The 27,387-nt window shown below is 38.7% G+C and overlaps 2 protein-coding genes and 1 long non-coding RNA gene across 5 annotated transcripts; 2 read left to right on the forward strand and 1 right to left on the reverse strand.

Annotated features, from left to right (window-relative positions):
• Nucleotides 1–1,261: 1,261 nt before the first annotated feature.
• LOC129768067 (uncharacterized) lies at nucleotides 1,262–19,187 on the forward strand. 3 transcript variants are annotated; one of them, XM_055769475.1, is made up of 5 exons: nucleotides 1,262–1,577; nucleotides 2,562–2,800; nucleotides 17,559–17,916; nucleotides 18,035–18,078; nucleotides 18,158–18,363. In XM_055769475.1, the coding sequence occupies exons 2-5, from the start codon at nucleotides 2,660–2,662 to the stop codon at nucleotides 18,200–18,202; spliced, it is 588 nt and encodes a 195-aa protein (XP_055625450.1). In that variant the 5' UTR covers nucleotides 1,262–1,577; nucleotides 2,562–2,659; the 3' UTR covers nucleotides 18,203–18,363. The 3 variants fall into 3 exon arrangements, with proteins under 3 accessions (XP_055625450.1, XP_055625448.1, XP_055625449.1); XM_055769473.1 differs by lacking the exons at nucleotides 18,035–18,078; nucleotides 18,158–18,363 and adding an exon at nucleotides 18,370–19,186 and having other exon boundaries at nucleotides 1,269–1,577; XM_055769474.1 differs by lacking the exons at nucleotides 1,262–1,577; nucleotides 18,035–18,078; nucleotides 18,158–18,363 and adding exons at nucleotides 1,634–1,886; nucleotides 18,370–19,187.
• On the reverse strand, nucleotides 19,128–25,699 carry LOC129768068 (uncharacterized). The gene is made up of 3 exons (XR_008741625.1): nucleotides 25,479–25,699; nucleotides 19,993–20,060; nucleotides 19,128–19,649 (listed from the first exon to the last, which is right to left on the reverse strand). It is a non-coding gene; the product is annotated as an uncharacterized LOC129768068 (long non-coding RNA).
• LOC129768066 (delta-aminolevulinic acid dehydratase) lies at nucleotides 25,186–27,321 on the forward strand. The gene is made up of 5 exons (XM_055769472.1): nucleotides 25,186–25,768; nucleotides 25,833–25,980; nucleotides 26,043–26,495; nucleotides 26,809–26,925; nucleotides 27,032–27,321. Exons 1-5 carry the CDS (start codon nucleotides 25,659–25,661, stop codon nucleotides 27,188–27,190), a joined length of 987 nt encoding a protein of 328 aa, XP_055625447.1. The 5' UTR covers nucleotides 25,186–25,658; the 3' UTR covers nucleotides 27,191–27,321.
• Nucleotides 27,322–27,387: the final 66 nt, after the last annotated feature.

The following is a 27,387-nucleotide window of genomic DNA, read 5'->3' on the forward strand; positions in this document are numbered from 1 at the left end:
TAAAGAACAAACTTTTTTCTTCTGCTACCTGATGCCGTTTTGCGATTGCGTTTGCCACTCGCCACTCGCTGCAACTGCCTGTTGTCTTGATGTCCACCGAACCGAATGTGGTCTGTTCCGAATGCGGGTTTTCTTATCGTCGCGAGCAGCTTTACCAGCCAACTCGATCACTTCGGCGGCCGAAACTATATAACGCCGGCTAGGTGGACTGGTGCACTGGTACTAACGCGCTCGGCCTAGCTACCCTTGCGGGGAACTCCAGATCAACACGGTTCGAGCGGGATTTTGCCTTTCCCTTCACTTTTCCTCCTTTACCATGTCCAGACATGGCTACTTGGGTTGGTTTGTTGATGTGTTGTGATGCGAACCGATGTGGTGTACGGTTTGAATGAGAATGATCGTTACGGAAGGAAGGAAGGAAGGTATTGGATTATAGAGACTTTAAACTTTTTCAGTTCATTCGTCTCTAGCCTTGAGAAAAGCCCTTTGAAAACTCTACTCTACTCTACTCCAGCGCTACCACCTCCACCCTCTTGCCTTGAGAAAGGCACTCGATCCCTCGCCGTCCAGCTCGTCCAGCAACGATGTTGTCCAGTCGGTGTCCACACAAAGAATGATCGTTACGGCAGCGGAGCGGGGATTTTCAAGCTGACTGGCTGGCTCGAGAATTACGCATGTGTGAGACTGCGACCAATGTTTCGTTCAATTTTTTTTGGTCGGTACGATTTGAGGAGCACAAAATGGACCAATAGGAAATGGACACATAGTACATTTTGACAATGCTTGATATTTCACAATTATTCAATTATTTATCTCAAGAAAAATGAAATGTTATTCGTTATGATAGATGCGTAGATATATTTTCTATCAATTGATGCAAAAACCTTTGCGATCTATTGAGAAATGCTCGAGTTATAAGCGTTCCAAATCTTGCATTTTTTCCTACTTGTTCAGTGCCTAGATATTCATTTCACCCCCTATATCTTCCGGTTAGGCGTAGTCCTACGTCAAAATCTAATGAAGAGAATTTTTCCATTTTTGTATTGAAATAATTATTTCAAAATTTTGGCTACCACTTTGAAATAATACTACGCAAAACAAGGAGAAACGTGAAATATTTCTCGTGCACTTCAACTACACCCTGTATATGGGACCAAATCAAAACAAAACAAGCGACGCAACTTTCATGTCAAACTCAAGGCAATCAAGTTCTTCACCTCCCGCCTAACCCACCCTCTTCCAAAATGCTTGAACATATGATATGGAACACAATCCCGTCCCACCACCCGAACAGCAGTTTGGCGATTGGTAGAATATTTTTGCCTGTCGACTTCGTGACACAGAAGTGAACGGGCGCCAGTTTCGTCTAGTGTGGTGATCGTATCTGCGAAAATGAAACGACAGTGAAATAAGACGCTGAAAAAGTTCGCGGATACTTTTGGAAGCTCACGAAAAACCGCCTATTCTAGTCGCGACCGGTTCGCGGGCACCCGATGACAATAATTTCCTACGACCGCACATCTCTGCTGATAACGCGAGCTATCTGAGCTCTGTTTTGTGAGAGGCCTTAATCAATGGTAAGAATCATCATTATTCAATCGATTTTTGCAATGCTGCGTACTTTCGTGAGTGTTGGTAGTGGATGCAGGCAAACAAGTGGGTGGAAAATCGAGTGTTTTTGTGTCTCAAAAAGGGGGCTTCACTTGCGGTTTATTATATAAACGGAATTTAAGTACGATCCGTGAATGCCAATCTGGAACCTGCTGCTGCGGTAATTTGGCTTATGCAAAGGGACGGGGATTTTTGTTTGCTCTCAGGCGAATGCTTCAAGCTGTCTAGTTTTTTTTATAGGCGCTGAGTGAATGATTTCTATGTCATTGAGCGAGGTAAGTTTTGAGCAGTACTAATCGGCGATGTGTTTTGAAATTCTATCGAGCGTGTTACGCCAAATACCGAGTGTGTCGAGTTTGCAGACATTTATGTTCCATAATCGAAACAGGTTCAGAATATATGATAGATATATTTCAGGCGTTTCGAAGCGCGAATTTGCGTGCGCTTGACTTGACACTTGCACAAATATAAATCGATTGAATTATTTGTGCAAGTGCACAATCATTGCATGCTAATGAGATTGCAATTGACCGTGCAGGAATTCTTGCTCCGTTGCGTTTACGGCCTTTTCACACATCTGGTAAACTCTGCAGTATTATCAGGTATAAATTTAGATGCATGGTTTTGGTAACAAACGTGTGGCTTTTCCTTATCGACCTCACATACTGATAAGAATTAGCACATTGTTTTGTCGACCACCCTAAAACTGGAAGGTCCAATAAAGCGCACATACGCTTGTTCGAGTAAATTGTGGTTGACCGCGGCAGAACTTATCAATTTTCAACAGCTGCTCCTCTCGGACACAGTGAATGCACAAATAAGCGCAAGCGAATAAACTGTTCCACTTTAGCATCGCCTCGTTAGATCCCAAACAACCCTCGACGGTGTTTGTTGTTATTGTTTACATGGTTTAATTAAAACTTCGCTCTTTCCATCGTTTCTTCTTCCAGCTGAACAGACTGCCAACAACAACAACTAGTAGAGCACTCTTCGGTCAACCTCCGTTGTATTTCACGTTGACCGCGCGCATCGAAGACGATTTAACAAAATGCATATGCACATGTCCTTCTGGTGGGGTTCTGACGTGGGCGATGTATTCTTCAAGGGACTAACGGTAAATTCGACTGGCGCCATGGTGGCCCTCTGTCTAGTGCTGGTCGCACTATCGATTCTGTACGAGGGGATGAAGGTAAGTGCCGGTTAGTAGCAGCAGTACAGGTCGTTGACACCGATAGGTTGATAAGCTCGGTAGATAGTGCTTGATAACTCGGGCAACTTGAACTTGTTTTGTGTGGAACTTTGGTGATAAGCTAAAATATATTATGGACCGTGTAAAACAATGCGTTTGGATGCTGATGCATTGTTTGTACGAGGGAATATGCTATAATAGAACCAGAACATCGTAGCATCGATCGAAAACATTGTTGAAAGTAAATGTCTTATGAATAACATTCTAAAGAAGACAGCGTTGATCAGCTATGGTTTGCTATCCAACTATTTTTGTCGATTCACTAGCTAAGCCTGCCCAAAATGGATTTTTTGTTATAATCACTTTCAAACATTTTCACATTTTCTTACTAAGCGAACGTTCTTGGTCCAATCGCACAACTCTTAATTCATTGATTACAGTTGGACAGTTTTACAATTTCCTTTTACTATAAATTCCCTAGTACTTCTACCAAAACTCGTCCTGGTAATATAAAATTCTCGTTCAAGATTTCTCAATCACTTGCAAATAACATGTTTGATACATAAAATATACAAAAATGAAGACAGCTCAAATCGGACTATCGCTTTCAAGGGTTTTGCGCTTACCAACACATTTGGCGATCCATTTTTGACAAAGGAATATGTCTTTGATTTCTATATAGGGAGGTCACTCTACGAAAAAAGTAACGATTTATTAAGAGTTTTCAAACGCATATTACTCAAAATGATTGTTGCGACATATGTTGTGTTATATATCATTAGACAGGAAATTTATCCAGATTTTTTTTTTGCTTGAAACATGAACAGTGAATGTTGTAAAAAAAAGTTAACAATTTGACGATTTAATTGGGTATGTTTTCTTTCGATTGCACTATCCACTCGCTTCTCCCCCGACGCAATGAGCAATCTTTTTGCCTAGATTCGGGCGTTAGCTCATAATGTGAGTTGATGCGTAAAATGAATTCTCGCGTAACTTTTGAAAAGGTCCAATGTAACATTTTCGTCAACTCGAGAAAAACGAATTTGAAGACCCGAACATTAATCTGCGAATTGTCTTGAAAGGTATCGATCTCTATCGCTACTTTCACCACTAGCAGTCAAGAATAACTCTGAAAAACCAATCGTAACTGTTGTTCCGTGATTTGAGCTTAAATTTGAAGCCTAGGAACGAAAAATGTTACATTGGACGTTTTGACTGCCGCGTTTGCACATTGGACATATTACGTTGCACGATGAGAATCTGAAACTAACTACTAAACAGCAATCCAAATATCAGCATTTCGTTCTAAAGACAGATTATTGTTGTTGTCACTCGTTGAATTGCACTGAAATCGCTAACAACGCCCGTAGGAAACAAAAACTCAAAACCACCGAAGTACGACTTCGTGTTGTTTTGACTGCTTTGTTACTTCGGACGTTCCGAGCGTCGGAGGAAAGTGACGTCCGAAGTAACAACCGAGTGCTTAAAATCCGAATCTGCACATTGGATATTTTTTGTATCGGCGATAAAAAGATGAAGAAGATAGATACATGAACGATTGTTTTTGTAATGCATTCAATGATTGAAAACTAATAGCGTGCATCCATTAACCCGACTTTTGTTACATAGGACCTTTTCAAAAGTTAAGCGAGAATTATCCTCCATTTACCGACAATTGACGAATTTACATTGGATTTACAATCAGATGGCGCAGCGAGCGAAATGAGGATGTTTTGTTTTTTTTGGTATGAAATTCGTACAAATTTTCTAGAAAAATCAGAATTTATCTTCAAGTTTCCCGGTTTCATGTATTCTGTCCACGCTGAAACGGTTAGAAAATCATCATTTTACAATGTGCTATGTGTATAACGAGGATTGGCTTGTTATAAGTATTGTAACTTTAATTTTTTCAACTAAGTAAACGATGAATAGGGTGTTTTGCGCTAAAAATACTGCAAATCCTTCTCGTCCCCTACATAATCCCCTACATAACCAATGATGTCAGCCAATTTGATATGATATCGATTTCATCGCAATTATCCATAGTATCAATAACCGGTATGCATTATCAAACCTAAGATTTTCGAAGATAATCTATGACTTTGGTCAACTCGCGTGTTGAAACCATCGTAAATATACAAAGCCCTAACTTTCTTACCATATACTAACGACATTCAATGGCTGAAATGAATCTAAATTGAAATAAAATGAATAATCACCACCGAATCTTGCTTTTCAGTGCGTAAAATAAACAAACACCCTCACTTTCACATTCTATATTATATTGTATGTTGTCCAATCAATTTGTGCTCAATTCATGTTTTTATCGTGTAGGTCTTCCTACTAACAATTTGTGTAATTGTGGTCCAGGATGTCATAATATCGAATATGTTGTTTGGTTATGTAAAAATGCAATAAATGAATTTAAATGGCTGCTGATTTAGAAGATCGAAAGGGTAAATCATATAGCGAATTCGTTTTTGTTCAGTTTCAACCCCAGTGCCGCACTAACTGCTGTCAAAACGTTTTTTTATTCACTCAGTTTCGCACTCAGTGTCGCACTAGTTCGCCCCGAAAACTGTTAGTTTCGCACTGAGATGTTTCACGGGTTGGCACTCGGGTTCACCAATACAACTATACTGAACTGTCAAGTTCCGAATATTATTTTGGAAAATCTAAAAATAAAGACTATGAAAATGGAAAACCTGCTGCTTTTGCTTTTTGTATTATTGGAAGTGTAATCCGGATTCTGATTTTGAAGAGTATATTCGAGTAGACGGCATTAAGCTACGTGTGCTTTCATTGGGAGGTGAAAATAATGATGGATATTAAGGTGGAATAAATTTCAAAATCAAAATTATGAATGAAAATTTACTTTAACGTATCGAATATTTATTTTATGTGATTAAATAAGAGGATTTTTCCGATATCGCAGAAACATATTGAACGAAAACTGTGTCTAATGATGATTTTATATTATAATAGTAATTATTTGTGGAACAAACAGGAAATGCATCGACAAATGGTTAAGTGAGTGTCAGAACTACATGTGTTGGGTAATCGAACAATATGAAGTAAAAAATTTCATTCAAACTTTTATATGTTTACACTGCACTTGGCCCTCCTGATCTGATGGAGAACAATTTACCTCCAAAGCACTAATATCACCACCAGACGTCGACACTGTACATTTTTCGTCGTAAATATAAACAAATCAGACTATATAACGTACACCAACAAACCAACGCATTCGTGAAACTGAAAACGTTTTTTTATTACAGAGTCAGTTTGGCACTGACTCAGTTTTAAAAACGAATTCGCTAATAGGTGTATGGCACGATTATCGCTATCTCACTCTACCTACCGTCATCGCATATCTTATTATCCCTCTGCTGTAAAAGTTCATCATCGACATCACGATATGTCTTGATGGTGGTAAATTGGTAATTCGCGATGGTGTCGACGTCTGGTGGTGACTTCAAATTAGGGCCATAATTTGTGTCCCAAACTCGTTAGTGTAATCTCTATCAGATTAGAAGACACAAAGCCGGTTTTTAAATTTTAAAATTTGAATGAAAATTTTCACATCATGTTATTTAATTACTTGAAACACGTATTTCTGACTTTCATTCAACCATATGGCTATCCAATTTCAAAATTGTTGCTGATTTTTTTCATTATAATATAAAATTGTCTTCAAAAACAATTTTCGTATGAGACTTTTTCACCAACTGCAAACATAAAAGGTTTTTAATTCAAATAGAGTACTAATTTGATATGGAAAAGCTAATTTTCATTCATAATTTTAATTTTAGAAACGTTCATTCCGACTGAAAATCAGCTATTCGTTGACGCTCCCCTAAAGTAGTAAATGAAGCACAATGCCGCCAACGCGGATCGCTGTTTTGAAGAAAATAAATACTTTTGACGTTTGAAATGTTGGCACCAAAAACATGGCGGGTGTCATACAGCTGGTAAATCAGATTATGATAGCTAGAGTAGTCGCGATCTTATAGGGCTATAAAGTTATTACAAACAATGTTCCGGACAACGTGGTAACGAAGGAGATAATGCTATTTTTATCTATAATATATTTTTGTAGTCATAGATTGATTTGACTCAGGCTTATATTTATGTAGGTCTTAACTATTAAGACTTGTGTTTAAAAATGATACATGATGACTCTTTGTCTTCTTCTACATGATTGAATAAACAGAAGAAAATAGTAGTAATGGAATGCCGTACCGAATTCTACCACGTTATGTCATCTAACCCGTTTGAAGGATACAAGTACATACAGGAAACGGTTTTTCCAGAGCATCCATTTGATGTATCAAAAGAGAAAAAACAGGAAGTGGGTTATATCTATGGTATAACCGCAAGGGTGACGTAGGACTATCGTTGATTTAGAGATCATTTGTTTGAAGTTGAATCTAAATCCATTCTGAATGAATGAATAAATGAATATTTGGGGGACTTCGAAAACGAGAGCGTTACATGATGGAGGCACAAGGTTTTATGCATCCAATATAGGATACGAAAAACCTTGTTCTGAAGAATAATCTTCAGAAGCTTTCCTGCTAACTGCACTTGATTGACAAATCACAAAACCAAATGTATTACATGGATATTTTATGGATAGAAAACATTAAAATAAACTCTTTCACATGAATGTATTTTTAAATTCCCAGAGGAACTGGCAGATTATTTTCAGTAACGATTAGATATTTCCACATTTTCCTCGATACTGGAAGCCACTGGTGGGCTAAATGCTAACTCGATAACCACCTGTTAATAGCACTTGATTGAAACATATTTGGACACAGTGTTACATGGATAGAAAACATTAAAGTAAACTCTTTCACATGAATGTATTTTTAAATTCCCAGAGGAACTGGCAGATTATTTTCCGAATCTTTCTCGAAGCTGAATGGCATCCAAACGGAAAGAATTCCGTGCGTGTATGTGTGTGTGTAGCGGCTGCTTCAATGGTCACCTTCTCTTCTCCTGAAGGATCGGCTTCTCTGTGCTCCCTCACAGTTTCAAACAAACTGCTTGCGTTTGTTTGCGGGCAGATCTCGATCCTTCGCCGTCAGGCACCCTCAGCATCGATGTTGTCTTGTCGATGTCCTCACGAAAAATGAATGCGTCTCACCACCAGAATATCGCTTAAGTATGCTTTTTGTGCGTGATTGAATCGAGAGAAGGCGCGGTTTACGATGGCAATTTGGAAGGCAAACTAGAGGGGAATGAACTCTCTGAGCTCGGAACTTTCGGCGACTGAGCAATAATCGATTGCGTGCGCGTACAATATTGGATACGGAAATATCCTACTGATGGGGAAGAATAATCTTCAGAAGCTACCCTGTTAATTGCGATTGATTGAAAAATCACAAAACCAAATGTGTTTGGTCACAGTGTTACATGGATAGAAAACATTAAAGTAAACTCTTTCACATGAATGTATTTTTAAATTCCAAGAGGAACTGGCAGATTATTTTCAGTAGCGATTAGATATTTCCACATTTTCCTCGATACTGGAAGCCCACCAGTGGTTAATGCTAACTCGATAACCACCTGTTAATAGCACTTGATTGAAACATATTTGGTCACAGTGTTACATGGATAGAAAACATTAAAATAAGCTCGTTCACATGAATGTATTTTGTGTTCCTCTGGCAGATTATTTTCCGGATCTTTCTCGATGCTGAATGGCATCCAAACGGAAAGAATTCCGCGCGTGTATATGTGTGTGTGTAGCGGCTGCTTCGTGATCTTCCCGGGGAACCGTTTGTGGCATCACTCTCCTCCTGATGGATTCCCTTCTGGCCTAAGGTGCACAAACAGGCTCTTGGTGACACCGTTCATCCGCGCTTTCATGATAAACGAAGAGCTTCACCACAACAGCGACAACATGCTCCAATCGCTGTTCAATTAGAACTGAGTGGATTTCCGAGTGGCGCTCGCTTATATACCGATTGGTGATTTCAATAGCCTGTTTTGAAAGCAATTTTAAGACTATTGAAACAAGTTTTTGGATCAAAAAGTAACAAGTACAGAACGCGTAGACATTTTATCTTTCGAATGAAGTGTTTATCATACCATTTCGTTCAGTTGTTTAGGAGCTATTAACGCTCAAAATCTCGGTCTCCGGCGTAACGCTTTCGTTTTCGAAACTTTGATTTTACACCCCGGTATAGAAATGGAAGACGTAGTCCTACGTCAAAAATACAGATTTTGAACAATGAAAAACTCGATTAAAATGCAATTACTACACACAATCACAGTCCTATGTCAAGATCCCGTCCGTGGCCCTAGGCTCAGACTCATCAACTTTTATTTATATAGATACAAGATTGAAGTGTGTTATTTCACCTGAAAACGCTTATCACGACGTAATTGTAGAACATATGAGAAATAAATTTTCCGAATTCACCCATTTTCTTCAGAGTTTCCGAAAATTTTCAATTGTCATGTTTGGTTGAAATTTGTGTTTGATTTGTATGTGATCCTTGTTTGAAGTGTTTCGCTTGGATCCTCGTTCGTCAAGCAAAATCAGACAAATGGTTTTTGGCCCATTTTTTTCTTTATTTATTAATTTGGCTCAAGTGGATAAAAAGTCATCATCTAGCAGTACATTTTTAAACTTAAGTTTGAATATATTATAACTACAGTAGAACCCCATCATCCGCGAAATAGTCTGGCAAAGTCTTCGCGAATAACGAAAATCGCGGATAACGCGATAAACAACTAAATATGAGGTTCAAACACGGAATAAATATATTTCAGCATGAAAACTATGTTTTATCAATGCAGAAATCATTAAACTATCCATCTGTACAACAGTGGTCTGATAATGTGAAAGCCATGATCAAAACAAAAGAACAAGTGCCTAATTTGCACTGACAAATTTCGGGATGCTGCTTAGAATTACTATGGAACTCGCCTTCGCGGATAATCGGGGTTCTACTGTACATAACTTATTAACTTAAGTCTAGTTAGCCTATAATTAAAGAAAAATATTTCATAGAAAAAAAAATAAAATTTATTCCTTTGTTGCCTCGTCGGTATTATCCTTGTCTGGAACAGCGCCTGTGGTGGGTCGTAAGAACTACATCGCCAGGTGATGTGGCTTTGCTCTGATCTCAAGTTCTGCTTATGTGATAGGAAAGGAAGGGAGAATGGACAAGTGGGGATAGGAGAAGCGACCTAAATAATAATACTAGCGCTTCTTAGAAATACATGTATGGGGAGCATAACATTGAGATCCCGACTTGCTAAGATATCACGAACTGGCATGCGTGAGTGTTCTTCTCGAGCTTCTAAATCGGCAGACAGTTTGATTCTTTCATTGGAAAATCCACTACACTACATTAATGGTGTGCTCCCGTGGCCGAGTGGTTAGCGTCAAAACCTAACATGCCGGGGGTTCGGGTTCGATTCCCGTTCTGGTCGGGGGAATTTTTCGTAAAAGAACTTTCCTCCGACTTGCACTGTGGTCACGCGTATTCTAGAGCTTGCCACTCAGAATGCATTCAAGGCGTGTTATTTGGCATAGAAATCTCAACTAAGTACTAGTAAAAATGACGCAAGTAATATTACGTTTGAGATGGCGAAGTTCCTCTAGGAACGTTGGTGCCATTTAAGAAGAAGAAGAACATTAATTAAACAGCGTGCTCGATGTCATGAATTCTTGACCACAATTGCATAAATTGTTAGTAGCAAGACCTATGCGATAGAGATGCGCATTTAGTGTGGAATGATTAGACATCAATCTGGACATAGTTCTAATTGCATCTTCATCAAGGTCTAACCCTTTAAACCAGGCTTTTGCCGAAACTTTGAGAATAATAGCGTATAGCCATCTTCCAAGATCATCTCTGTTCCATTGATTTTGCTAACTGGTGAGTGACTGTTGTCGGGAAATGAAGAATTCCCGATTCGCTTTTTAAGAAACTATAGCTATAGATGGATTTATCCACCAGAAACTAGATGTAAAAGCGTGAGTATATATATGATACTCTATAGAATTTTTGTCGCATATTACACTGTAGCCATTTCGTTGGCGTAAGAGTATTCCTATCAATCGATAAACGTTTGTTTTTTATTTATTACACAGCAGCCATTTAGGCGTAAGAGTATTCCTATTCTATCGATACACAACACATGTCCCAGCAAACATTAAATCGCATAACGAGCGTATATATAACATCATATGCCTTAAAATTTAGTTTGCATATAATGCGCCTAACTGGCATATACATGCAAAAGTGGAGGCCATATACATACATGGCAAATGCTTACCGAATTTGTTTGGATGAATATGCAACTTTGACTGGCTATAATAGCGATTATGTTGAAATTGAATTGCGATCTAATATGTATGTATTCATGAATTGTCAAAGCACCAAATACGACTTTTGCCATACTCGTATACGATTTATTACAGACATAGAGAAAAAAACAAATGGCGCAAAATATTTTCGTGAAATGTTTATTATAGCCTCACGATTCGCCATTTTTATATATGAGTATTTATGTTTGTAGAAATAATAATTGTTTGATTGACATGTGTTGGGAGTGGAATATGAATGTTTGAAATGGCACAGATTGATGTTTGGTGAAAACTGCTCCGATGTGGATTCGAACTCCGGTCGTCTGGATTATCATCCACCAGCTATCTCGCGGCTATCTAAAATTTAATTCAACAGCGGTTAAAATTTTCGAGTGCATCAGCATTTCATTGACATTTCAATATGATGTAATATGTTCTTTATTAGGATCTAATATGATTTACTGTTTCATGATTTTCTTCAGCATGCAACACGATTTACTGCAGTACTGAATCGATTCAAATTATACGCTTATACGACACACAAACTGCATCAGTGTAATATAGGCATATGATGCGGATTAAATATATTTTACGACAATGTACATCATAAAATTGATGTTTATTATACCGAATTGCGACTTAATTTGATAATGGTATATAAAATCGAGTTTTTACATTTTATGCGATTTCAAATATACACGACACATACTTTGATTGATATTATATGCGATTATGATTTATTCGGATTTCTTGTAAGACTTGGCACGTGCAAAATTATACGATTCACTATGTCCTCGGCCTTACACTCGTATGATAATATTGAGTGGTTTGAAATATTCCACGGGTGAAATATGGTACAGGGATAATCAGATTCTTCGAGACCTGACTCCACATGTCACCACTACTGCCTCGTCTCGAAGTTCGATTAGACTCTTCTCGTTGTCGCTTGAAGGATTGATCGGGACTGTTTCTGTTAATATTTCAACGGCAGACACAGTGAAGTACTCTTTGATCAAATCATACTATCAAGCACTCACAAATATGCAAGTATGTATTGAGGAAAGGGAAGATGTGCGTACGGGTTGTTTGCGCTAATCGACTGATATGTGGCCTATTCCTACGCTAAATCATGGATATTGCGGAACCTGACCTTGCCCAAACCCTAGCAACGTTTATGCTGTAGCATGGAAATTTATTGTACTGACTTACGGGTGCGTTGGTCCACGGCAATGGATTGGCGAAGATCGGGGTCCTAACGACACCCGTCGAAATCCTGATAAGATGAAGGTTATGGTGGAGGGGTTATTCCCGCAGCACGATCCGATGAGCCGGCCACCCAAGCCATAGAGAGAGACTGGGATCGTTAATGCTGAACGCAAATATGTGTCTAGAGTTGAGCTAGTAGCAGCTGCTAGTGATCCCCGATTTTTAAAATTAATCATTTATCGGCTAATCGAATATTTTTCAGCAGTTTGTTATTCGATACGATTAATCGCCCCAAATAATCGATTAATCGATTAATCGTCACACTAAAAGAAATAATTAGTTAGACTAATATTTCTCATTTGCTAGAAAGCCATCTGGAATCAAAAAAGACGGGTGGGTAATGTCGGGGACATAACCGGAGTGACGTAGGACTATACAAATGGGATAGCTTTTGTTAAATATATATTTTAAATATATTGTTTTATTTTCTTCTCCTACGTGAATACCTACCTATCCACCTGAAAAATGGATTAGTTTACTGTTTACTCTTTATGAACAAGTTGGTGGTTCTGAAAAGAACCTTTGGTGTTGTGTTTTTGTTATCACTCGATATCCCCATCTTGTTCGGTTAAACCTTCCTGTTTAGCTATTGCGTTTGCCACTCGCCACAGCTTTCACAGCTGGAAAATTTCTTCCCATCCAGCTTTGTGACATGTTGTACAGTAAATTACATTCAATGCGACGTGCTGAAGCACCACTCAGTGTTGCATTGGAGGCGATTTTAACCTGTAATTGAACATTTCCGATGACAGTGGTACAGTGTCGACTTTCAATGTGGGGTCATAATTTCGATCTCTATGTTTACAATAATGTCCAACTAAATATGTCGCATTACTGGTCCGTCCAATTAGCTAAATGTCGAACTAATCTAGAAACAATTTAAGAATTGGTGAAAATTGAATAATCAGGAAAGTCCCCAACTATCAATAAGCTCAGAACAACTGCCAAATTCATATATTCATCAGATCCTGGCAAACAAAATATGAAAAAATCAATTTGTGTTTTATTATTATTTTGGATATTGTTTTAGAAAGCATTGAACTGTATTTCGTAAACTCCTTTTTGTAAGGTTTAATGGCGTGTTTTATGGAATGGTTCCAATTTAGAAAATTTAGTACTCGTGGTTTTGAAAAAAAAACTATTCCGAACGCTCTCGATGCCGCCTTGTTCTGGATTTGCCACCAGAGCAGATTGTATAAAGAACAAACTTTTTTCATCTGCTACCAGCTGCCGTTTTGCGATTGCGTTTGCCACTCACCACTCGCTGCAACTGCCTGTTGTCTTGATGTCCACCGAACCGAATGTGTTCTGTTCCGAATGCGGGTTTTCTTATCGTCGCGAGCACCTTTGCCAGCTAACTCGATCACTTCGGCTAGGTGGACTGGTGCACTGGTACTAACGCGCTCGGCCTAGCTACCCTTGCGGGGAACTCCACACCAACACGGTTCGAGCGGGATTTTGCCTTTCCCTTCACTTTTCCTCCTTTGCCATGTCCAGACATGGCTGCTTGGGTTGGTTTGTTGATGTGTTGTGATGCGAACCGATGTAGTGTACGGTTTGAATGAGAATTATTGTTACTGCAGCGGAGCGGGCATTTTTAAGCTGACTGGCTGGCTCGAGAATTACGCATGTGTGAGACTGCGACCAATGTTTCGTTCATTTTTTTTCTTTTTCCTTTCCAATCGTGCTTCATTCTATTTCGCTGCTGCTCTGGTTGCCCGTTTTGGTCGGTACGATTTGAGGAGCACAAAATGGACCAATCAAAAATGGGCACATAGTGCATTTGGACAATGCTTGATATTTCACAATTATTCAATTATTTATCTCAAGAAAAATGAAATGTTATTCGTTATGATAGATGCGTAGATATATTTGCTATCAATTGATGCAAAAACCTTTGCGATCTATTGAGAAATGCTCGAGTTATAAGCGTTCCAAATCTTGCATTTTTTCCTACTTGTTCAGTTACTAGATTTCCATTTCACCCCTTATATCTTCCGGTTAGACGTAGTCCTACGTCAAAAGTGTTCATTCCGCCTGAAAATCAATTATTATCTTTTACGCTCCCCTAAACTCGTAAGGGAAGCTGAATTCACGTTGACTGCATTGAGCTTTGTTTACGAGTTTAGGGAAGCGTCAAAGATAATGATGTAACTCTAAAAGCGACAAGTTCTGGCATTCCCTTATATGTTCAGGACAATAATTCAGAAATGTCTAGACGAAAGCTTTTGTTGACTTCGCCAACAGGAGTACGATTTCCGGAAAATAAATCACCACGTTGTTTGCTGGGTAGATTAAAATTTCCTTTAATAAAATAGTAGAAGGGTCTGAGCCTGAGCCTAGGGGTACGGACGGAAGTTTGACCTAGGACTTTGATTGTTCTAAACACTTGGTTATTTTAAATGTAATTCTTTTTATTGTTCAGAAATCTGTTAGTTTACCTTTTTTTAAACGCTAGATAGTAGCCCTGAATACTGCCGTTTGTTCAAACCTTCAAACGGTTTGTACCGAACAAAGAAAGACAATAAGCTTCTGGCAGGAAACTCAAATGTCTAACTGAAAATGATTAATGAATATCAGTTGGACAAATAACAGGGTGGAATGGTAGATGAAGTATATGTGAATCGGTAAACAAAAACAAATATCGTCATTGATTTCATTGAATATGAAATTTATTGGGAAGAAACGAAAAAACAAGTTGAGAATACTCACGATTTCGTGATATTTCGAGCTAAAAATCACATAAAATCATGAAGCTACTTTATTTTCAATGGCTATGGTATTGTGATTTTTTCCCATTGTCTTATTCTTATTATTAGTCTTATTCTAAGACATCGAAAGCTGTAGCCATTTCGGTGAAATTATGTTCGCTTGCAGACTATCACAATCAAGTCGTATTGGTTCTACAGCTTAATCTATCATAGAAGGAATTGAGTCATTGAGAATTATGAATATGAGACATGACAATATTAATATTTCATTTCGTTTGATTTTTGTGATGCAATGTAATGCAGATCTCAATAAGTCTTCGCATGATAATCGCTGCCTCTTCTTAAATAATGAACGATCACTGTATAGGTGACACTTACCTCGTTGCTTTGATGAAATCTTGCATGAAGTTTGAGTGATGCATGAAATCTTGCACCTGATTACTTTAACATCTTGCTAACTTGCTAGATAGAAATAATTAGTGCACGCAATTTTATGTTACATACAACATTCATGGGAACGAAGTTGGAAGAAAGAATGCATAATACATGATTTACCTCCACCTCCGCTCGCAAAACATATCTCTTCTATTTGTTAAACTGCTCACTTGTTTTATTATTTCGACTGTCGATGTCTCAGGCGAGAAAAATGCTGGATAAATTTGCCGTCTAATGGTATATATTATAACATATATCGTAAGATCGATTCTGCGTAATATGCATTTGAAAACTCTTAATAAACGTTACATTTCTCGTAGAGTGACCCCCCTATATAGAAATCAAAGACGTAATACTATGTCAAAAATAAGTTTAATTACAAAGAAGCGTTTAGAGTATTATTGTCTTACGTTTTTAGTGACCCCTGTTGCCTGTTTGTCAGGAAGCCACCTCAGGTATTCAATCTGCCTTGCTATTATCTTCCTTTAGTTTTATCTTCTTTTTACTCCGAACTGCACACTTGGTTATTCTTTTCCAACTATATCTGGATTTTTCTTTTCAACAATGCATACTAGATTTTTTCCTTCAAACAATCGTTAGTTTCCTTTTTCCCTCTGAACTCAAACCAGTTCATAGTCTGAACCAAGGCGCTTATATCAATGTATAACAGGTGAAGCAACATCATCACTTCAATAAGAAGGGGATTACGGTTTGTGGAGCGGGGGTTGTTTGTTTTGTTATTGCTAGGATACGCTATTTTTGCCTTTTTACATGCAAGAGTGTGGACATGAGAATGAAATACTACAAAATCACCCCTTCTATTTCACATAAATTCGCAAAAGCCGAACATAGTAGGCATCATTCGAATAAGCGTCGTAGCAGTTTGTAGAGAGCCGCCGGCAGCGTTCTGATGCTGTTTATAACTGTTTATAAACAATACCGACAGCAATTCCAATATGGCTGAAAGTGCATTTCATATGATTGTTTCACCTGGTACATATAGAGGCGCCTTGGTCTGAACGAGGTTCGAGGAGGCATTTGAATGTTAAGGTGCGCTTAGTCTGAGAGACGTAACAGCTACTTTCCGGATCGGTGGAACATACAAGAACTAGCATTGTTACCTTAACCAGAAAAGACGCCAGGTGATCCAGCATTGTATTGATTAATATGCACTCTTGGGAAACTCCTGGAGAGAATCGTGTTCAACAGACTGACGGAATGCACGGAGGGAATTCATGACTTGTCTGATAGACAGCTCGGATTTCGAAAAGGAAGATCTACGTTAGATGTCATTTACACAGTGATCGAGCAGGTATCCAAATAGAAGCGTGGAGAAAACCGATACTGTGCAGTAATATTGATTGACGTTAGGCCGTTCAATGCTAGTAGGCCATCGCCATTGCGCCCCACGTGATAAGACCCCCAGACTATCCGTACAAAATCTTGAGAAGCTACTGGAAGCTGGGCTACGGGACAAACGCGAATCAGATGCAGATAACAACTACGACAGGAGTTCCGCAGGGTTCTATCCTGGGCCCATCGCTTTGGAACGGCTTGTACGATGGCGTACTAAAGCTGAGGCGTTGAGATCATAAGCTTTGCGGATGACCTCGTTATCCTGTCGAGAGAAGAGTCATTGGAACGGGTTGAAATGTTGGCGGCTGAGTCGGTAGACATGGTCGGATGCTGGATGCAAAGTGTGAAACTCGGATAGCCCACACCAAGACGGAAATTCTGATGGCCAGGAGGTTGGAGAGCACTCGATAACATCGAAATGAAAACTAAAATACCTGGATTACTGATTGATGAACGGCAACCACCTCATTGATTGGCGAGCCACGTCGACTACGCTTGTAGAAAAACATTCCAGACGTGTAGATTTCAACTCAGTGTTCATTAAAATGTCTGGGGTTACTTAAAACTGAAAAGAAGGCTATATAGATAATGAAAATGCATACATTCAAATAACGGTCGAATATAGCTGTGTAACATAAGTTTCGTTATTCCATAGGTCCACGGTGCGAAGGTACGCGCTCGAGCGGCACGCGAACGCAAACGCTCCAGTTCCTGTCCGCCAAGCGAAAACGCTACCCTGCTTTCGCTGGAAATTAACCCAGGGATAGCCCGAACATTAACCCGTCGCCTGTGTGTCTTCTTTGCTGAGGCCACAGTCTTTCTTATGCACAATATGCTAGGATATGCGCTCATGCTGATGGTAATGTTCTACAATGGCTATCTGTTTGTAGCTGTGGTCGGAGGTATGGCCCTCGGATATTTCCTGTTTGGCCATAAGTCCATGAAGGTCAACATGGAAAACGTCCAGGCGAGACAAACGAACGTCATCTGTACGGCACGCTGCCTGCAGACAGGTTAGTCCGACAGTGCTCTCACAAATCATTCATTCCACATAATTGTCTAACAATCGTGAATAATACCCAGTTAGGCCGGAAGCTCATTTGTCTACCTCTCTATCTCTCTCTCTTCCAGCCGAATCCTGTGCAATGAGTCACTCCGCTCCCTGTCCCTCTTCTGTATGTGATGATCGCTTTTGAGCATTCTTTTCTTTTTATTTAACCTACATCCCTTAACCTTATTAATTTTGATTTTTAGCGTCCGCAACCAAACCGAAGCAACTATCAAACAATGCACTCTTGAACATTCCTCAGCCAATCCTGTTACTCTGTTCCGCAGTACCTTTCACTGTTTACGATCACTTCCTGAATCTCACTCTACGTTATCACTAGCTTTTAAGTTTTAGGTTTAAGTTCCATGTATTTCGTTACGCTTGAGTTCTTCCACTGTCCACCATCCACTACTTGCAGATCCCACAGCACCCGCAGCCGCCACCCTAGAGCACCAACCACCGGACAGACTGAATTCCGACGGCACGGCACCATCGACATCCGCCAGTGGGTGTCACTGAGCAAGGATAGAGCAAAAAGCATCCTTCCACGCGATGTTACGTAATCTCAGCGGTAGGGGCTGTTCGACGAAGACGCTCGAGTAGTTAGGCTCGATAGAAAGGCATAGTGAAAAGAGATATTCAATAGGATTATACTGTGATCTGTATACTAAGAGGTAGAACACATGAACAAGCAAAACAAAAACATGATAATGAATGCAGTAGTCACCCTCAAAAGCCAATCTTTTGTACCTTATAATTATGCAATTAGCATGTAAAACTTGAAGAAGCAAAAAAAAAACAAACGTGAGGCCAATCATTAGTCAGTTTAAGTATACTTTCCGTTACTTCCATTTTTGGTGCAGAATACCGGCATAAGATTCATATACTGTTTGTTTGTGTATAATAGATAATAGTTGTAAAGTTTTATTTCAACACGATAACGAGTAGATATTCATCTTGATCTTGATATTGTTTATCGCTCAATATTAAGTCTAATAAACGAGGGGTTTCTAATATACACACACATTGTAATGATGCAACTTTGATCAGGAAGTTCCAATAATTCCTAGTAGGGTGTGAGGCTCTAGATTGAGCGCTGTCGCATGATGTGCTAAATAAAAAAAATTATAGTTATACAATCTGAGCATTCAGAAGTTTGCAGTGTACTCACTCATTCTATATTTGTTCCACCATCACCATTATCTACCCTTGACAACGTATATAATAAACAATGCTCACGTGTAATTCAATCATACACAAACACTCTCCATCTTATGGTATGAAAAACAACGCGGTACGTCCTATTTCATATTTTCTTCTGCTTTATTCTGACATAATACAAAATTAAGATTCAAACAAAACAGGGAAAAGGGGAGATTGCAATATACAGCATAACTTTCTTTCCAAACCATTCTTGTATTTGTACTTCACCCCGGGGGGTGTGGTGGCCTTGTCGGTCATTGCCGGGAAAGTGGGAATTTGATTTTTATTTTTCAGAGATTCCTTTTTCTTCTTCGCCGAACGGCCACTACCGGTCTTCCGCCCAACGTTCCGGAATGGCAGGATCCGGTTAACAGTGCTCACCGGCACATTTTCGTCCCGAAGGTGGTTTATTGTAAACTTTTTTCTTGACTTTTACGCGTTTCGAAGAACCGTACTACGCATCCTAGTACAACGCACCTGAAAATCCTTGGAACTCTTTAAAGCAAGACGAACAGTATTAATTTTCTTCCTAATAAAAACATGACTAAACATGTTTTTATTAGGAAGAAAACATGTTTAGTCATGTTTTTATTATACTTATGACAGACATACAGCTGTACTTGCGTTGTACTTCGAAAATTGTATGTCTGTCACCATGTACAAAAAAATTTCTGATCGTCAGATGAACATATGGTACAATTTACAACCAAAGTATGTCTGTCATGGCACGATGGTACCTGTACAGCGCTGGTACAACTGTATGTCTGTCCATGATATAACATTAATTAGGTGTGTGACCGAAGTTTTTTTTAACTTCAAATAAATTTCAATGATTTACCTTTCTCACTTCCATTCTTCCGAAATGGAAGGTAAAAGAAACGAACCAGCCAAATATGTTGAAAGTCACTATAATATAGAAAAAAAAAGATTTACCATTAAACCCAGACACACTAAGATAAGGAAACAGTTACGCTTAAGCTTCTTGCATAAATTATGTCATTACTAGCTGTACCCTGCCACGCTTTGCTGTGGCACATTGTGGTTGCATGGTTGAGTTGAATTTTCATTTTTTTTATCATTTTTCGAGTTTTTGAATCGTACACAATCGAACACAACATTTTTGTATATATAGAGATAGATGAGGGAAATCGAAAATATTTAAATGATTCCGAAACACAATTTCAGTTCATGATTTTGTCAAATACTCGAAAAAAAGATGTTTCCATCACATAGAATTCATATTTAATACGAAATGGTCGATTTTCATAAGAAACTTAATTTTAGAAACGCACTATGGTCATATAGAAGTTAATTTTTCTCCATTTTTTTCAATTTTTTATGCCGTAACAACATTCCTCGGAGTGAAATGTATATTGCGTCCAACTTTGAGCTCAATCGGTTTCGTATTTTTCGAGTTTTTGACGCGTACACAAACGAACACAACATTTATATATATATATATATATATATATATATATATATATATATATATATATATATATATATATATATATATATATATATATATATATATATATATATATATATATATATATATATATATATATATATATATATATATATGTATATATATATATATATATATATATATATATATAATTATATTTGCGCCGTTTTGTTCGATGACTTGTTCCCAATGAGATGCCAACTTCATAATACCCCTGTTATAGAAGCTCGCTTCCTTATTGGCAAAAAAAACTCGGATAGCCAATTTTCACAGGCCTCTTTTGTGGCTAACTTCTGACTACCTTTCTCGTTCGCCATGGACAAAAACAGGTGGTAGTCACTTGGTGCAAGGTCCGGACTATTCGGCGGATGCAAAAGAACCTCCCCTCCGAGCTCCCGGAGCTTCTGGTGCGTCACCAAAGAAGTGTGTGGCCTGGCGTTGTCCTGATGGAAGACAATGCGGCCTCTGTTTATCAAAGATGGCCTCTTCTTCACTACCTTCAAGCGGTCCAGTTGTTGGCAGTACAGGTCCGAATTGAGCGTTTGGCCATAGGGTAGCAGCTCATAATAGATTATTCCTTGACAATCCCACCAAACACACAGCAGGACCTTCCTGGCCGTTAATGAGGGCTTGGCCACCGTCTGAGCCGCTTCAGCGGGCTTCGACCACGACCGTTTGCGCTTCACGTTGTCGTAAGTGACCCACTTTTCATCGCCAGTCACCATCCGCTTCAGAAACGGGTCGATTTTGTTGCGATTCAGCAGCGATTCACATGCGTCGATACGGTCAAAGATGTTTTTTTGCGTCAACGTGTGTGGCACCCATACATCGAGCTTCTTTGTGAATCCGTGCTTCTTCAAATGGTGAATAACGGTTTGATGACTTATCCCCAGCTCTTGGCCGATGCTACGGCTGCTACTATGCCGGTCTTTCTCGGCTAATTCAGCGATTTTGTCGCAATTTTCGACGACAGGCCTTCCGGAGCGTGGCGCATCTTCGACGACCTCTACACCAGAACGAAAACGTTGAAACCATCGTTGTGCGGTGGAAATGAAAACTGTAGCGGGTCCATAAACTGCACAAATTTTATTGGCAGCTTGAGATGCATTTTTGTCTTTGTCATAGTAGTACTGTAAAATATGTCGGATTTTCTCTTTATTTTGTTCCATATTTGCGACACCATAACTCACGAACGACTTAACCAAACAAAACACTGTCAAGGACTATATTATACCTTTCCAACAAGCTATAGTATGACTCGATACAATGAATACAACTAGAACTACGCGCTTACAACGACACCTCGCGGAAATACCGCAGGACTTTTTTGACAGCCATGGGCAATAAATAATAAACATAAGGTTTTTATTGCGGTTGAATTCAAGACAGAAATTTCAACTGGCAATATGAAATCTTCACATGATAAAATAATGATGAAATTCTTCTTCGATTAAATTCCTGCCCGGCATCCAAATGCACGTATTTGGCAGTTCCTAGCCTCATTCATATATTTTGTTCTTCTCGATGTTTAGCATTTTTATATAAGACGGATATTCACGAAGCGCAACGTGAACAAATAAACGTAAACGTGTGAACTTATATTATACAAGCCTACAAAAGTGTAAACTTACATTACATCAAGTGACATAGTATTTCCCGTTTTGATTATAATAGTGTGTCATAGTAGCTAAAATATGTGCAGTGACAGTGACAAATGTCAGCTCTGGTTGAGAGGCATAAAACATCTGTGGTGAGGTATAACACCGTTTGTTTGTACATGTAGAAAAATTCTCGGTAGAAAACTACCAAATATCTTTGGTAATGCAAGTATTAGTAGAATGTACAATTTTTTTGTATATATTGTCAACTATTCCACATCCCTATCAGAGATTAGTTTTGATATAATTTTAAAAAGTACATTTTCGCCGCGACAATGGGCCTGATTACGAACGTCAGTTCACGGTGAAAACGGAACGAAATGCATACAATTCGTTTCGTTTTCACCGTGAAGTGACGTTCGTGATCAGGCCCAATGTAGCCGATATTGGCATTACAAATTATGGTTCTGCTTGACATATATCTCGCCCAACTTTTGAAAATGTCCTAAGTAACAAATGTAAACAGATCGAGCTAATGGATGCACACCATTAGTTCTCAATCAATGAACGCATTGCGAAAACAACCGTTCAAGTATCTATCCTTTTCACCTTTTAATCACCGATACAAAACATGTCCAATGTCTTCTTCTTCTTAAATTGCTCTAACGTTCCTAGATGAACTTCGCCGTCTCAACGTAGTATTACTTTCGTCATTTTTATTAGTACTTAGTTAAGATTTCTATGCCAAAAAAACACGTTTTGAATGCATTCTGAGTGGCAAGCTCTAGAATACGCGTGACCACAGTGCAAGTCGGAGAAAATTTCTTTGACGACAAATTCCTTCGACCAGAACGGGAATCGAACCCGAACCCCCGGCATGCTAATGTGTGACGCTAACCACTCGGCCATGGGAGCACATGTCCAATGTACAGATTCTAATTTTAAGCACTCAACTGTTATTTCTGACGCCATTTTCCTCTGACGCTCGATACGTCCGAAGTAACAAAGCAATCAAAACAACACGAAGTCGCATTTCGGACATTTTGAGTTTTTGTTACTTTTGGGTGTAGATACCGTTTTTAGTGCGATTGTAGGAGTAATAACAAAAAAGATCTGCTTTTAGCACGAAGTGCAAGTGTTTGGATCGTTGTTCAGTAGTTATTTTCAAATTTTTATCGTGCAACGTAATTTGTCCAATGTACAAAGCCGTCAGTCAAAACGTCCAATGCAACATTTTTCGCTCGGAGGCTTCAATTTCAAAACTAAAATCACAGTTTCGATTGGTTTTCCAGAGTTATTATTGGCTGATAGTGGTAAAAGTAGCGATAAAGATCGATTCCTTTTGAAACAATTCGTTTTTCTCGAGTTGATGTGAATGTTACATAGGACCTTTTCAAAAGTTACGCGAGATATGTATATTAGTACCGTAGAAAATGACTATAGATTGGTAGCATTCACCACAAAAAAAAAGTTATATTTACTAATTATTTTTCTCAGTGCAGTGTATGCACCTAAATACTTCCCTGTGAACAATGTTTGGTGCAAGACTAAGACAAGACCAGACAACTGGCTTCTTACTCTTCTTCGTCGTCCAAAAACGAAGCCATGACATGAAGCTGCCAGAGCTGCCAAATATTATAAAATATCGGATTTTTCAAATTTCTATTTTAATGAATCGTAACATTTGGTTGGTGCGAATTCGATGATTATTGCATATTTTCAAATAGACAATCTCAAAAATATGCTTTAAAAGGATAAAATAAGTCTTTTAAATACCCATATCTATAATATAATCGTTTCCAAAACAAATTTGGGATTTTTTTTTAGCAAATAAATCTAATCTGACAACCGTTACAGCGTTATGCAGATTCTCATTGTCTGAACCAAAACATTATATCTTATTATATGAGCAGGAATACAACCAAAACAACGTTAGGAAGCCATTTTATTCATACAAAACGTAATTCAAAAATAAAAATGAAGTGTAAAGCCTTAAATTGTGAGCGAAGGACGGATACTCATCCTGAGTATAAATTTTATCGGTTCCCTCAAGACAAAAATATTCGGAAAGAATGGATTCGATTTTGCGTGAACAGTGAATTAGAAGTTCCATTCTTTGAAATCAAATCAAGCACAAGAATATGTAGCGTAAGTATTAAAAACTAATTCTAAAACATATCCTAATACTAGTATATATACAGGCTCATTTTGTTGATGGGAAATACAATGAAAATGGAGTTACGAAAATTCCGACCTTAGCTGCATCCGCGAATGAGGAATGGGAAGAGATACAAAGTATTGAGAACAATTATGATTTGGTTGACGTATATGAAGGAGATAAACAACTACAGGAAGAAATATTTCGTTTGAAACATCAAATTTCCAAGCTGAAAAGGAAAGGTAGTGTGTCAAAAAATATGTTATTTTCTAATATTTATATATATATATATATATATATATATATATATATATATATATATATATATATATAAATTTTTCAATTCAATCAAAATATAGTAACAAAATAATTAGGTAAAACGTGTATACAATTCCTTCACATTTCCTCTAAACTAAGTATCGTAATATCAATTAAATTCATTTTTTTTCTAAATTCAATACAAACCCAACGTAATTTATTTTTATTGGCAACACTGGAAAAATCGACTTTGTTTACAAAATTTATCGAAATCGACCAATCAGAAATCAGAACGACTGACAGAAATTTGGTCCGTATCTGACAGAAATTTGGTCCGTAAAAGACCCCCTATTGTCTGATCTTATCTTAGGTCGACGCCAACCTCTCTCAAGGCTGATTTAGACGATGCCAGTCAGCGCTCTAGTTGAAGTATCCAGTGAACAGAGAACAGACACTCTGTTCAAGTTACTTGTGCCAGTATCGAACAAGTAATTGGCCTCGAACTTGTCTGTTCTCTATTCACTGGATACTTCAACTAGAGCGCTGACTGGCATCGTCTAAGTCAACCTTCAGTTTCTATTCTGTTTTCGCATGACAATTGTCATGACAAATGGTTTGCTTGATCATGGATGTTTCTGCTTTGTAACAGCCGGAAAGCAGCCACCAAGCATCCCCGATAACACGACAATGTATGTTTTGTGAGAACATGATATTATCAGCATTATTTTCGTTAATATAGAAACTAGATATACACATGTTTTGAGTATTGGTAGAATCACATTCCAATACTATAAGCGTACGCCTCAAAACAAACACCTGAACAACATACAACACAAACTCACCTCCACTTGAAGCCGCTCAGTCGAAGAAAGTTGCACAATCTGAATCAACACGCTAGCGATAACGTCATTCGCGAAGTCAACCGAATCGATGCTATTTAGCATATTATTGTGGTGAAAAGAAAGTGTGATATTGCATTCGTTTAGTTTAACCATTCCACGCTTCCCAGCGCACTAGACAGAATGTCCCTCACAAAGCTCCACAGCAGCATTTTCCATCCAACTTTGCGGAAACTCCAGTGTCAGGATGTGGACATAGCGGCACACAATCTCATGTATCCGATTTTCTTGGTGTGAGTAAGGCTTCGCGGCACGGAAAATAAAATTTGAGATTATTTAATTCATTTGTGGTTCCAGTGAGGATGTCGATGCTGTCCAGGAAATTCCCAGTATGCCAGGGGTGGCTCGATATGGAATCAATCCTCTGAAAGAACATTTAACTCCGTTGGTTGAAAAGGGTCTTGCGTCGATTTTACTTTTTGGAGTTGTCGATAAATTGCCTAAGGTTCGTTATCCGTCTGTATTATTTATATTGCTCGCTGATCGAATGTCTTGCTCATTTTCTAGGATGAAATTGGATCAGGTGCCGATTCGAAAGACAACCCAGTCATCAAGTGCCTACCACTGCTTCGTCAGTGGTTCCCCAACCTGCTAATCGCATGCGACGTGTGTTTATGTCCTTATACAAGTCACGGTCACTGCGGCATCCTCACAGGAGATGGTTTGATTGACAACGAGCCCAGCATCCAGAGAATCGCGGAAATATCGCTTGCGTACGCAAAAGCCGGTGCCCACATTGTAGCCCCGTCAGACATGATGGACAATCGCATCTCGGCCATTAAAACGATCCTGCGGGAAAACAAGATGTCCAACCGGACTTCTGTTCTCTCCTACTCCGTGAAGTTCGCATCCGGATTCTACGGTCCGTTCCGAGATGCTGCCAAATCGGCCCCCGCTTTCGGAGATCGAAAGTGCTACCAGTTGCCATTCGGATCGAAAGGGATTGCCAGGCGTGCGGCGGTATGTATCGTAGTAGCGTGTAATGAGTCTTAACTGCGCATACTCCGCACACCGGTGTTTTTCTGTGGTTTTGTTTTGATCCTTTGTTGCATACCACATGCAGACGGATTTTATTTACAAATCCGCGTGTCCGCCCGACACGTGACTATCTAGCGCGAGTCAAATGGCAATGTCTTCCCTGAAGTGCGGAGGATAAGGGCATGGGTACATTCTTTGTTTATCTTCCGCCGAAACGGGATACACAAATTCCAAATGCTTTATTGAAGATTTATGCGCTCATGAATATTTGTGCGATTTGCGATTTCTTCGGCAGAAACGTGACGTCGAGGAGGGCGCCGATATGCTCATGGTGAAGCCCGGAATGGCTTACTTGGATATCGTGAAGCAAACAAAGGATGATTTTCCGGAACTTCCGTTATTCATTTATCAGGTATGATCGAACGAATAGACTGATATTATTTTGGTTCACTTATTCCAGATTTCAATAAGTATCAATGACTAATCCGACGACATTATTTTTTTTATATTCTGAACAGGTTTCAGGTGAATATTCGATGCTTCTGAATGCCGGTAAAATTGGTGCTTTCGATCTACAGGCTGTTCTTTGGGAGATTCTAATTGGGATGCGTAGAGCTGGTGCAGATTGCATTATCACTTACTTCACCCCCATGCTACTGGATTGGTTAAAAGAATAGAGCTCGTATTCGAATTTGGAAAGGTGTCGGTGGAAGCAATTTAAAAAATCCAAGTTTACATTTGATTCTAAATTTTTTTTGAACAAAAGATCGAGAAGATGATTCAAAGTATATTGAACTATTTCACAAAACTGCCACATTGTATTTTTATAGAAAGAACAACATCCCATTGTATTATTCATGTATCGGAACGCAAA

This window comes from Toxorhynchites rutilus, chromosome 2, assembly GCF_029784135.1.
Source record: "Toxorhynchites rutilus septentrionalis strain SRP chromosome 2, ASM2978413v1, whole genome shotgun sequence".
Lineage (NCBI taxonomy): Eukaryota > Metazoa > Arthropoda > Insecta > Diptera > Culicidae > Toxorhynchites > Toxorhynchites rutilus.